Genomic DNA, 14,338 nt, shown 5'->3' with positions numbered 1-14,338 from the left:
GCCTCACCCGGGAAGAGTGCAATGATGATACCAACATGGGCCAGTGAAGCGACGTCCTCCACAACTAGACTGAAGAACAAAAGGACAGCAACTTGCCTGTTCCCCTTCCCCAATTCCCTAACGGCGTTCCCCTTCCCCAATTCCCCAATAAAATCTTTGGGAAAAAATAACAATTGGGAAGCATCAGGACAGGCAGTTCACAGAAAGGAAAATCCAAATGGTTAATAAGTTTGTAAACTTATCCATATCAAATGGAAATGATATGAAGCTACAGCATGATAAACTCCATTAGCCTAAGGAAGAATTTCTTGATGGTGATGGGTATGAGAAAGTAATATGAACGACTGAGGAAATCTAGTTCAGCTTCTCTGGAGGCATTTGAGTACAGAATGTACTTTACAGGTATGGCATGACTGATATCATCTTCCTCAAGAGAGGAGACAAAGCAACTTTATAAGGCATCTTTAGCTTTGCTTCCCCTATGTCTTAGTTTCCCTGATTATGAGTTGTTAGGTCACAGGAGAAAATATCACCAATCACTGGTCAAGGTAACCTAGACCTAAGCCAAGACTCTTTTATCCCACAGTGTGGTTTTAGAAAGAAGAATGTCATCTTTTGCAGAGAACTCTCATTTTAAAAGATCTTTTCTTTTACTGGCCTCACTGAATGTCTTTGACTTTGCTTCCTAATTCCTTGTTTGTAAAATGGGGGTATTATAACTTAAATGTTTGTAAAGCACTTTCTGCTCCCAAGAGAGAGAGGGAGAGAAGGGGAAAGAGGGGGAGAGAAAGTGAGAGGGCGGGAAGGAGGAAGAGAGAATTTTCTAATAGATAGTGACTTTTTACTATCCTAAATGCAGTATCCCCCATTTCCCCTTCAATAGCACAAGAGTGGGAAGTATTTAGAGATCTCCCTTAACCTACAGAAAGAGTAGATTATGCCATGTTAACACATTCATGACTGAGTAAGACATGCTTCCATGGGTATCAAAGAGGAAATGGCAGGAAATGCAGAAGTAACCTAGATCACTACCACCGCTTTCTCTAGTGACAGCATATCTAGATGGTACAGAATCAGAGAAAGTGAGATCCAGACAGCATTTAAAGAGCAACTCTTCCAATTCACTCATTTTAGAGCTGGGGAACAAGGACCAGAATGGAAATGATTCACCTGAGATTCCTCAGCCAATCCATGATTAAAGCGGGATCTGAACCTGGACTCCCAATTCTGAGTCTGGTGTTCTTTCTCATAAACCATATTTCTCCTCACAGCTTTTGGTTTAGAGGGGACAACCCTGGGCTAAAAAAAACTGTTTTCTGGCCAGGAAGACATAGTTTCCTCCACTCTTATTTTCTCTAGCTAAACCTTCCTTTGACTCCTGTGGCTGCAAGGTAGGACAAAGGAGATATTTCCCATTTAAACCCTTAACTTTAGCACCAAGAATAATCAAGAAATACAAAACCAGCAGATCGCCAACAAAAGTTTTGCATGGGTTGGCTGGATTGGGCAAGTCCTCAAATCAGGGACATAGCACTCCTTCTTCTGAAAAAACAAATACTTCCATTGCTGCCCTGACCCTGTGCCCTGTAGGAGGAAGAGGCCAAGATGTTTGGGAATTAGGAACAGATGATCCTTCTAAGACTAAAGAACTCCCACTGGGCCAGAGCCTGAGAACTCTGGGAAAGTAATTTTGCTTCTCAGATCTAGAAAATGGGAGTAACAATGACAACCTATGACCTGTCTGAAAAATCAAATGCCATAACATGTGAATGTACTTTGCTATAGCACTTATATCTAATTCGGACTTTCTACAATATTTATTGAGCATCTACCATGTGACAGGCACTGTGCTAAGTGTTGAGGATACATTAGTATATCAACAGGTAAGTACCCCCACCCTTTATGGAATTTACACTTTAGTTGGGGAGATGGATGATAAATAAAACATATAAGCAAAATATACAGTATGTCAGTTAGCAATATGTGCAATGAAGAAACAAAGTAGGAAAGAGGAAGACATAATGCAGTTGCAATTTTAAATAGAATGGTCACTGAAGGTCTCAAGGAGAAGCTAATATTTGAGTAAAGACTTAAAGGAGGTGAGGAACAGCGCTATGGAGACATCTGGGGGGTGGAGTGCTCTAGGCAGAAGGAAAAGCCAGTACAAATGCTGTGGGGTGGGAGCATGCCAGGTACTTTCAAGGAACAACATGAAGACAGTGTGCCTGGAATAGAGAACATATAGAAAAGGAGCAGGAGATGATGTCAGAGAGGTAAGGAGGGGTTGATCACACAGGGGTGTATAAGTAATAATGAGAACTTTGGCTTTTATTCAGAAAGAAATAGTGAGCCATTGGAGGGTTTTGAGCAGAGGAGTCCTATGACTTGACTTACAGTCTGGACAGCATCCCTCAGCTGCCGGGTATAGAACAGACTGTACTTACTTGTATTACAAACCCTATGATAAGACAGCTATCATTTTACAGTAGTTCTCCTCAAATATTAACATGTATTGTAAGTCAAATGGGAACCTTGTTAAAATGCAGATTCGGACTCAGTAGGTCTAGAGAGGAGCTAAAGATGCTGTATTTCTAACAAGCTCCCAGGTGATTCAGACACTGCTGATCTAGATAAAACACTTTGAGGGTAGAAGCTACGTCCAGGGCCAGCACAGAGCAGTACTTCACTAAATCTTTGCTGAATAAATGACATATCAGTGGTCTAATGCCCAATGACACACAGCGCATTCCAGAGGGTAATTTACAAAACATATATCTGCCATTTGTGTGAATGTAGGAGCAAGAGACAAATATAAAAGAAAGACAGGGATGGATGGGTGAATAGATAAAAAGGGAGGGGAAGGAAATGAAAATTACTTTTTCCCAAATACTTACAATATTATGTTTACTTAATTTTGTTAATAAACTGAAGCGGTTGGCAGAATGAAGGCCACCAGGCAAATCAGAAAATCGAAGGTCAGAGGAGTTATGGGGCACCTTCAAGGCCACACAGTTAATTAGTGACTAAGTTAGGATGTGAAAGCCAGCACTCCATGTCCCCAGAGTTCTTTCCACTCTACCATACTGCCTCATGGAGAGGGGAAGATAACCTTTAACCTTCCTGGGAGAGGTGAGAAAATTAATTGAGGAAAAGGAAATTAAGGCCCACAGTCCTTATCCTTGATGTTTCTAGAGCTGCACTATCCAGTGTGGTTGCCATTAGTCACATGTGACTATTTAAATTAAAATTAAGGAAAATTTAAAATTCCATTTCTCAGTTATACTAGCCACATCTCAGGCGTTCAACAGCCACAGACAGGTGGCTAGTCTGTACTGATGAGTAAAGATATAGAACATTTTCATCACTGCAGGAAGCTCTATTTGGCAGCACTGCTCTAACGAAACAAGAAGTTTGAAAAATATTAGAGCTGTACTCTTGACTACAGGCTGGGCCTTGGCGCCACTCAGCAGGCCTGGGGGACAGAAAGTAGGACCTGACCCCTCATATGGAAGGAAGAGGATAAAAATATTCAAAGTAGAATATTCCCTGGGATGAGAGAGAGAGAGAGAGAGAGAGAGAGAGAGAGAGAGAGAGAGAGAGAGAGAAAGGGAGAGAGAGAGATAGAGAGAGAGAGAGAGAGAGAGATTGTTTAAAATATTCTTTACTCCATCTCGCATTGGTTTTCCCATACTGTTTAGTAAAATGTCCTTTGAAAATGCCAACTTGTCTCTGCTGAGCTCAAGGGAGTGTGAGGAAAAGGGCTCTCATCCTCACTCAGGTCAGAGAGATAGAGAAATGGAGTTAGGGAATGTGGAGCCACAGCTCCTGGAAGGGGGTTGTGGGGCAAAGTGGCATACTGAAGGAGCTGAGACTTGTCCACCCAGCCATGTTCATCTCATGGATTCCTCTCCCTACGCTCTTTTCTGCTCCAACCCCAAAACCAGTGTTCTCCAATTGAGGGAGGAAGACCAGCAGTGTTAAGTATCACCAGGGATGCTTGTTAAACATAGAGATGCACAGACTGAGAATTCACAGCTTTGGGGAGGTGGGAGGGGGCTGGGATCTTCATGTTTAACAAGCTCCCCAAGGGACTCTGGTGCATAGTCAAGTTTATGAACCACCGGATTGGACGGAGATGTGTTTTGCTTTAATGAATAAGGTCAGGCCCTACCATGGTGTGGCAACAACTAGATCAGAAGCCAAGAGGATAGGAGTAGAGATTCGGAAGAGGAAGGGAGGGACAGGGAGAGGGGAGGGAAAGTGGGGGAGAGGTAGGGGGAAGGTGAGAGGGAGAGAGAGAGAAAGAGAATATGACTATGAAAGTTAGACAGACAGACAGGTAACTAGAGAACAGAGAGAGAAACTTAAGAAGCCCCAAGATAGCAGTTTCACTCACTAACAGAATCTAAGAAACCAGTCAAGCTTGTCTTTCCAACATCTTGGGAAAAGATGGGAGGGCCCAGGGGAGTTGTTGGTTCTTCACAGAAGTCCCCTCTCCTCCACCCTAAGTGCCCCCACATGCACTATCATAACTGGGCCTACCTCACAAATATCCTTGAGGTGCTTGATGTAATGGCGCTCAGTGCTCATGATTTCATTGATGACATTGGCCCGCATCTGGTCCCGGTTCTGTAGTGGCCGGCCCAGACAGAGGCAGTCTGAGTTGGGGTCCAGGTGGCCATTCTGCACATCACTGGGCCCTTCCTCTACCCCATCCTCCTGGTTCACCCAGAGCTGTGGAAGAAGGTAGAAAAAGAATGGATTAGCTTCCTTCCTTGAGAAGTTTCAGCTAAGTAGAAAAAGGATAATTTAAATTCTTCAGGTATTCAGAGAGCCCTTAAGCAGAGGGCTCTGTAAATTGAATGGCGGGCTGGCTCTAGGGCGGCTTGCTGACTTTAGGTACGAATCTAATTCTCTCTAGGTCTCTGTGTAAAATGGAGGATGGGGAAGGGTAGGACTAAATCATCCCTAAGAGACTTCTTGGCCAAGATGGTTTCAGAGGAGAGAGGTGCTATGGCAAGCAGAACTCATTCATTCTGGAACATATCTAGGCAGCACAGCTGGGTAAAGAAAAATAAGGATTAAGTCATACATCTTAGGCACCACACATAGATTATTGTCAAACTCAATGCCTATGAGCATGGGGACCAAAGTTGGATACTGGAGTGGGCTTTGGCATTGATTTCCACCAAAGGATATACAAATAAGTCATTAAAATGTAACTGCAAAATTCCTTAGCTAAGCAAATTCTCTACTTCCTCAAAGTTGAAGTGGAGATGGCAGGATGTCCCAGTACCACATAATAGCAACAGCTATTGACTGAACACTTACTATACATCAGCCACTAAGCAAAGCATTGTTTTAAAATTTATTTTTCAATTACCATTGACATACAATATTATATTAGTTTCAGGTGTATAAAAACAACATAGTGATTAGACATTTATATTCCTCACAAAGTGATCGCCCCAGTAAGTTGATCCGACACGGTACAATAGTATTGACTATATTCCCTATGCTGTACTTCACAACCCCATGACTTTTTTTTCCTTCAATTATAGTTGAGAGTCAATATTATCTTATATTAATTTCAGGTGTGCACCATTGTGGTTAGACATTTATATACAATAATTCATGAACTGATCCACCTGATAAGTCTAGTACCCACCTAACACTATACATAGTTTTTACAATATGTATTATTGACTATATTCCCCACATTGTACTAAGAATTTTCAATGAACTTTATGGTTCAGTCCTGCCAGGCAGATACCATTACTACCACCATTTCATAGAAGAGGAGACTGATGCTCAAAAAAGTTCAGCTTGTTACAAGTCACACAGTTAGGAAGTAGAGGAGCTGGGATAGGAACTGGGCAGTCTGACTCCAGAGCCTAGGCTCTTCAACCACTGTGCTAGCACCTTTTGCCTCTGGCTCTAAGGGAGACAGGAAAAAGAAGGGCTTGGGACAAGGTAAACTGAAAATTATTAGACTCATCAGAATTGGATACAGTTGGTAGAGCTTGAGACTATCCATTTCAAATTATGAAGGCGAAGGGATTCAGAAAAAAACCTCAGTTGGGGAGGCTGGGTAAGAAGTCTCTGGTAAGACTTAAATTAGGGAGATGGTTAATTTCACCGCAGTGCTAAGAAGGAGAAAAAATGGGGGTGGAGAGCAGGGAGAAAAGAAAGGTGGCCTGAGAAGAGTGGCAAGGTTTGCCAAGGGAATTAGATGAAGAGCTCGCCAATTGTCTCAACAGCTTCATTCAACAATCCATCTTTCGGGCCGGCCGAGTGACGCGTTGGTTAAGAGTTGGCTTGGGACACCAGCTCTGAGCAGCAGGGCCCCAATTCAGATCCCACATGAGGGCCAGTGACACTGCGCCCTCTACAGCTAAGATGGTGAACAACAGCTCAACCTGGAGCTGGCCTGCCATGAGTCACCGGCAACGGAGGTGTAGGCTGCAGTGGAGCTGCAGTGGACTCCCGTAAGCTACCGTGAGCGGCCTACAGCCGGCGTGAGCTGCCAAGATCTGCCATGAGTGGCCATCCAGTGGCCGGCAACCAATCTGCCTCACCCGGGAAGAGTGCAATGATAATACCAACATGGGCCAATGAAGTGACGTCCTCCACAACTAGACTGAAGAACAAAAGGACAGTAACTTCTCTATTCCCCTTCTCCGATTCCCCAATGCTGTACCCCTCCCCCAATTCCCCAATAAAAATTTTTTTTAAATCCATCTTTCTCCTCCATACTCACAGCTTTTTCCCACATTCCTGCCTCAAGAAGCTAAGATCAAGCAACTTAGATATATCTCTATTTCTCCCACCAGAAAAGTCTGTTGGTGGGTGGCCTTAGCAGGACAGGGATGAAATTAGAGGGTCAGTAGTTACTTCCCAACTCTGTGTATTCTCTCCCTTTGCCTCACAGAGGGTAGGAGCACAGTTATCACCCAATGAACCTAGATATGTCACCAGCATATATTCTACTTATTTGCCACAGGCCTAAGCAAGTAGGGCTCACTTCATTTTAATGCATTTTTCATACACAGCCAAATGTGCAAAAATGCATCTCCACCCAGAACCTATCACCCTCTGCAAATGATCTATTGTAAATCTCTTTCCTACTTGGAAAGGTCAGCTTTGTGTCTTTGATATGCTAATAGCTGCCCTTTAATACAATCAATAGGCAGTGATGAGGGGTGATTACTCAAGGAACAGATCTGTTCAAAAACGTGATTCTAAGGCAATGAGACAAACATCTCATATACATGATGCTGTCTATTTGTAATGATAAAAACCTCATCCTCTAATAATCTATTAGCTTTTCTCAGCTTCTCACAAAGCAAGCTAATCCCTGCTATGAAAAGGGTACAATCAGCAGGCCTTTGCAAGATAAGAAACATTTATTTTTTTCTCAGGAATTTAAGATGGTCAAGTCAAAATAAAATGTTGGCTTTCAGGTTGCTGAAATGAGATGACTCTGAACAGTTCCAGTAGGAAGGAGCACAGAATATTGGCAGTGGATGGGGTAGATGAAAAGTAAGGTCAAGACAGAACCAAATTTAGGTTTAAACCATAAGCCATACTTCAAATAACAATAAAAGGGCAGGAAGACAACTGCAACTCGGTGGACGCAGATTTCTTATACAGAATTTGGTGGAGAAGCCCTTTCTGGCTAGAACTAAAGGTCTGGATGGCAGGACCCTACATAAGGAGCTTCTGAGAAGACAAAACCTTAGTCTACTACTGATTGTTTGGTAGTCTACTACTACTGCAACAACCCCATAAGCCCACTACTTGTGTTAAGATGCTACCTTAATCCGAAAGAATGACTAGTAGATTCATTCATTCATTAAATCTATGTTAAATGCTTACTATATGTACCAGATACTGGAGACACAGCATCAACAAAACAGACAAAAATCTCTGCCCATTGTGGAATTCACATTCTAAGGATGATGTTTCTTAGTCTGGAAAAAGGTGTCATGTAAGGCCCAATTATTGTGCCCCCAGGCCTACGGTCCCATAAAATGTCCCTTGGGCCTAAGGCTATGTCATTCCGGTAAAAACTCTAAGTCCCCTGCTTTTGAGAGCTTCTGTGTTCTGTGAAGATGAAGGCCCTTGTCTGCTTGCATGCCAAAGTGCATTGACACAGGTCAGACCATGAGCTCATCTTCCCTGTGTGCAATGTTAGCCCAAGGTACCAATATCAACACCCTCACCAACAACCTGTGTAGGCTAATGCATACCTATTCATAAGTGTTTCACACTGACACTGTAATTAGTGCACAGGGGCTCCTGGATGACAAGAAAGAAAACAGACAATGTCCAGAGCCTGGCAAGTTGGAAGGCTTTCCTAGAAACCCTCTCAGAGTACTTAAAGATTATTTTCTTCAGCATTCATTGAACTCGAAGCACGTTGGGTTAATGCAATTCAATTTAGCAAACACTTATTTTCTACCTATTCTGTGCCTAACCACTAACATTGAGAAACAAGGGGGTAAGCAAGACAACTGACTACTCCCTCCTCCCTCAGTTACAGGGAGTGCTTTCCAAATCAGAGAAGATCTCAGGTCCCCACCTCTTCCTTTTCCATTCCTACTGTCCCTAGGTGATTTTCCAGGGTGATCTCCCAGCTCCAATTCCTCTCACACACCAATTTCCTTGACTGTCACTTTGATTGGCAACTCTCACACTCCCGAATCCTCACTAGCTTCCCATTGCCAAATCCAAACCTCTTATCCTGGAATCCAAACATTACCGTAATCTGGCTTCAATCTGTATTTCATTTCTTACCTTCTACTATGCCCTTTAGGAATAATGGCGTCCTTCCAAACTGTTCTACCATCTGTCCTTAAATACTCCAAAATGTGGTCTTTAATCCCACACTTAAACATGGAAATAACATAGAAGCTTTCAACCGCATAAAAACAATGAACCAATATCTCAACTTCCTCATGAACAAATTGAGGCCTGTAAAGGAGAAATGACTGCCAGAAAGTTAGCAACATACCCAGATACAAATTTTGATATGGCTTTTTATTTTGTATGTATCTTCCATTTTCTTCTTTCTGTTTTTTTTAAATTATACAGTTGATACGGGAATACATTTGCTTTGTAAAAAGTTAAAATATAAAGAAGGTGAAGATTCCACATATAATTGAGTTCATATGGTATTTGTCTTTCTCAGTCTGACTTATTTCACTTAGCATAATACCCTCTAGGTCCATCCATGTTGTCACAAATGGTTAAGATTTCATTATTTTTTATGGCTGAGTAATATTCCATTGTGTGTATATATGTACCAACTCTTCTTTTCTGATGACTGGCACCTGGGTTACTCCCATATCTTAGCTATTGTAAATAGTGCTGCAATGAACATAGGGGTGCATATATCTTTTTGAATTCGTGTTTTGGATTTCTTTGGATAAATACCCAGAAGTAGAATTGCTCAGTCACAGGCAGTTCTATTTTTAATATTTTGAGGAACCTCCAAACTGTTCTCCACAATGGCTGTACCAATTTGCAATCCCACAAACTATGTACGAGGGTTCCCTTTTCTCTGCATCCTCTCCAACACTTGTTGTTTGTTGACTTATTGATAACAGCCATTCTGACAGGTGTGAGGTGATATATGTCTAACCACTATGCTGTACACCTGAAAGTAATATAATATTGAATGTCAACTATAATTTAAAAAAATAGGGGATATAAAGTATAGCATTAGGAATATAGTTAATAATATTGTAATAACTATGTACAGTGTCAGATGGGTACTAGACTTACCAGGGGGATCACTTTATGAGGCATATGTCTGAAACTAATAAAAATGATTAAAAAGAAGAAGAAAAAATCCGAATAGACCTATGACAAATAAAGAGATTAGATTCGTAATCAAAAACTTCCCACATGGGAAAAAATAACAGGATCAGAGGGCATCACTAGTGAATTCTACCAAACATTTAAAGAATAATTAGCATCAATCTTTCACAAACTCTTCCAAAAAAAACAAATGCAGAAATTCTCAAGAAAATACTTGCAAACCAAAGCAAGTAACAAATTTTAAAAATCCACTTTACCAGACGGGATTAATCCCAGGAATGCAAGATTGGTTCAATATATGAAAGTCAGTCAATGTAACACACCATATTAATGGAATAAAGGTTTAAAAAAACATATGGTCATCTCAATAGACATAGAAAAAGCATTTGACAAAATCCAATACACTTTCATAATTTAAAAAACACTCAACAAATTAGGAATAGTATGGAAGTTTCTCAAACTGATGATGGAAATTTATGAAATACCCATAGTTAACATCATACTTAATGATGAAAGAAGGAATGCTTTCATACTATGTTCATGAACAAACATTTGTTCATCACTTCTGTGCAACATTTGTACTGAAGGTTCTGGCCAGAACAATGGGGGTAAAAAAGGCATTCTGGGGCCGGCCGAGTGGCGCGTTGGTTAAGAGTTGGCTTGGGATGCCAGCTCTGAGCAGCAGGGCCTGGGTTCGGATCCCACATTAGGGGCAGTGACGCTGCGCCCTCTACAGCTAAGATGGTGAACAACAGCTCGACCTGGAGCTGGGCTGCCCTGAGTCACCGGTGACAGCGTAGGCTGCAGTGGGGCTGGCTGGCAGCTGGCGTGCAGTTTCGTGAGCTGCCGTTAGCCGCCATCCAATGGTAAGCGAGTGACTGCCTCACCAGGGAAGACCGCAATGATAATACCAACATGGGCCAGTGAAGCGAGGTCCTCCACAACTAGACTGAAGAACAAAAAGGACAGCAACTTCTCTGTTCCCCTTCCCTGATTTTCCAACGCTGTTCCCCTCCCTCAATTCCCCAATAAAAATCTTTTAAAAATTTTTAAAAATTAAAAATAAAATAAAAACTTACTACAAACCTTTACTACCTAAGAGAGTGTAGTACTGGCACAGGAATAGACATAAAGATCAATGGAGCAGATGAGAGTCCAGAAATATACCCTACTTTAATGCTAAATTGATATTTTTCAAAAGTGTCAAGACAATTCAAGGGGCAGACTATAGTCTTTTCAATAAATGGTTCTGGGACAACTGGATACCCACACACAAAATAATGAACTTGGACCCATACCTCACACTACATATAAAAATTAACTCAAAATGGAGCAAAGACCTAAATCTAAGAACTAAAATCATAAAGCTCTTTGAAGAAAACACAGAAGGAAATTTTTGTGACCTTGGATTAGGCAACAGTTGCTTACTTATGACACCTAAAGCAAAAGCAACAAAAAGAAGAAAATAAATTTGACTTCATCAAAATTAAACACTTTTATGTTGCAAATGACACCATCAAGAAAGTGAGACAGCCCACAGAATAGGAGAAAATATTTGTATATCATATACTCGTATCTGATATGAATATAGTATCCAGAGTATGTAGAACTTAATGATAAAAAAGGTATTTAAAAAATAACTTAAAAATGGAGAAACAATCTGAATAGACATTTATCTAAAGAGGATGTATAAATCACCAATAAGCACACAGAAAGATGCTCCATACCATTAGCCTTCAGGGAAACGCAAGTCAAAATCACAATGAGATACCACTTCACACACGTTAGGATGGCTACAATAAAAAAGAAAGAACAATAGCATGTGTTGATGATACTGTGGAAAAACTGGAACCCTCAGGCACTGCTGGTAGAAATGTAAAATGGTGAACCACTGTGGAAAATATTTTGGCAGTTCTTCAAAAGTTAAACATATAGTTACCATATAACCCAACAATTCCACTCCTAGGCATATATTTAAGAGAACTGAAAACATACTTCATGCAAAAACTTGTATACAAATGTTCATAGCAGCATTATTCATAATAGCCAAAAAGTGAAAACAATGTAAATATTCATCATCTTATAAACGGATAACTGAAATGTGGTATGTGTATGTATATAGAATAGACTATACTATTTAGCAAAACAAAGGAATGAAATATTAATACTAATGAATGAACCTCAAAAAACAGTACACTAAATAAGCCAGACACACCAAACACCACACACATATACAATTTATACGAAATGTCCAAAATAGACAAATTCATAGAGACAGAAAGATTAGTGGTTGTCAGGGGCGAGGGGGGAATGGAGAGTGACTGCTGATGTGTGCAAGGTTATTTTGGGGGAGTGATGAAAATGTTCTGGAGTTAGATAGTGGTGATGGTTGCTGTGTCTGTTATTTTCACCATAAACATCTTTGCTGTAGAAATCTTTACTGCAAGCATTTTTGCCCCCAAGCATTTCCGCTGCAAACTAATTGGCAGTAAAGCAATTATTTGTTAAAAAAAAACATAAAATCATGACAAATAAAAGAGAGATATTAAAAAGGCCACAATTAAACATAATAAATGAATAAAAAAATTAAAGACTTTATTTAAAATGTGTGTATATTCATGGCAATACTAAACAAAGAACTGATTTTATTTTGTATATTGTACCTACGCTCGTCTTGGTTCTATGGGAAATGTGGGTTCAACTCTGTGCCCTCAAAGAGGGCCCTTGGCCTCTCTTTCTCCTCCCAAGGTAGTGTGTTTCAAAATAAAAAAATGACACTTAGGTCAAATCATCGTCATATGGAAGAAATGCTAACTATTTTGAGACCACCGCTCCACCACCATGTCTATTGTATAAGCTTCTATGAGGGCTAGCTAAAATTTATAAATAATATAAATTGTATATAAATATAAAAATGGGGGCTGGTCGAGTGGCTCAGTTGGTTAAGAGTTAGCTTAAGAGTGTGAGCTCTGAGCAACAGGGCCACTGGTTCAATTCCCACATGGGCCAGTGATGCTGCCCCCGAGCTGAGCTGCCAACAGGTGGCCGGATGTCTCAGCTGGTGAGAGCACATGCTCCAAACAACAAGACTGCCTGTTCAACGGTGGGCTATGACCAACCATAACTAAGACTGAACTCGGCACCTTGAGCTGAGGTGCCACCCGGATGGCTCAGTGGATAGAGCGTGTGTTCTTAACAACAAGGCTGCTGGTTCTACTCCTTCATGGAATGGTGGCTATGCTCACCCGCAACTAAGACTGAACACAGCACCTTGAGCTTAGAGGCCACAAGCTGCTGCCGGGTAGCTAGATGGGGACTGGTGCCCTCCACTACTAAGATTGAAGAACAACAACTTGTCTGTTCCCCTTCCCCAATTCCCCAACACTGTTCCCCTCCCCCAATTCCCCAATTTAAAAAAAATTGCAATTAAAATAATAAAAACCATTAAAGGAGAGGAGAAGCTGTCACTATTTCAAAAAAAAAAGGGGGGACTCATTGCAGGAACTTTATCAATGTTGAAATGAAACCAAACTGAAAACTATCTTAAATGCACTAAATCTGTCAAAGTGGTTGGTTCATCAATGGAGAAATAAAACCAAACAAACAAAAACACGAAACTATCAACCAGTTAATTTTACCTTTTTATGGCCAAATTTCCTTATGGCCAATTAGTTGTGCAGTGGAATGTCTGTGGCAAAAATGCTGTGAAAGAAATATCTATAGCAAAGATGTTTATGATGAAAGTAGCTAGAACCGATGGCTGCACAATGAATAGACTAAAAACCACTAAACTGTATACTTCAAAATGGTGAATTTTTGGCATATGCATTATATCTCAATAAAAAAGTTAAAAGAGTCTACTAGATAAGATGAAATTTCCCTTTTGACTACTCCTCATTCTAGTTATTTTCCACCTTTCCTGAGGAAAGCATGGTTATGGACTTTGTGTATAATTCTTGCTGATCTTTCTTTATATATTTATATACTTATATGCATGCTCCAGTGGACTCATTATTGTTCCATATGTTAAAATGATGCTTACTCATCCGCTGGTATACACTCTTCAGTATCTTCAGTAGCCCCTCCCCACAAATGGATTAGTGCTTCTTAAAAGCGAGGTGCCCTAACATACATTCGGTAGCTCCCTTAGGTCCCTTCATGATGCGCTAGCACATGTGAAGAGTTCAACAAAGGCTTGAGCAGTATGATAGAAAGCCAGCCTACCCATGGTTCCAGCAGTGTGGTGTTTCTGAGAAGAGAATAGGTAAGCACTACTGTGTAAATGTCACCTCTGCCACATCTAGACAGCTAGAGAGAAATGAAACTTGAGGCATTCTCTCAAAGTGAAGGGTTACTGCCAGTCACATTAAATAACAGAATCTCAGACCTGTCAATCAACATTCTAAAGAAAATGGAAAGTAGGGCCGGCCGAGTGGCTCAGTTGGTTAAGAGCTCGCTCAAGAGTTTGAGCTCTGAGCAACAGCGGTTCGATGCCAGCCCGAGCTGAGCAGCC

The 14,338-nt window shown here is 40.9% G+C and overlaps 1 protein-coding gene across 9 annotated transcripts in view; it reads right to left on the bottom strand.

Annotated features, from left to right (window-relative positions):
* ARHGEF9 (Cdc42 guanine nucleotide exchange factor 9) overlaps window positions 1-14,338 on the bottom strand; it is a 172,015-nt gene that overhangs the window by 55,294 nt on the left and 102,383 nt on the right. For all 9 annotated transcript variants that reach the window (XM_019656112.1, XM_019656117.1, XM_019656113.1 and 6 more), the window contains one exon: window positions 4,543-4,734. In XM_019656112.1, coding sequence (XP_019511657.1) covers window positions 4,543-4,734 — 192 coding nt within the window. The remainder of the gene's footprint in view (window positions 1-4,542; window positions 4,735-14,338) is intronic.

The sequence above is a fragment of the Hipposideros armiger genome, unplaced genomic scaffold (assembly GCF_001890085.2).
Source record: "Hipposideros armiger isolate ML-2016 unplaced genomic scaffold, ASM189008v1 scaffold_254, whole genome shotgun sequence".
NCBI classification, from domain to species: domain Eukaryota; kingdom Metazoa; phylum Chordata; class Mammalia; order Chiroptera; family Hipposideridae; genus Hipposideros; species Hipposideros armiger.
The sequence above is the reverse complement of the archived record's forward strand: the minus strand, read 5'-3'. Positions and strand labels throughout refer to the sequence as shown.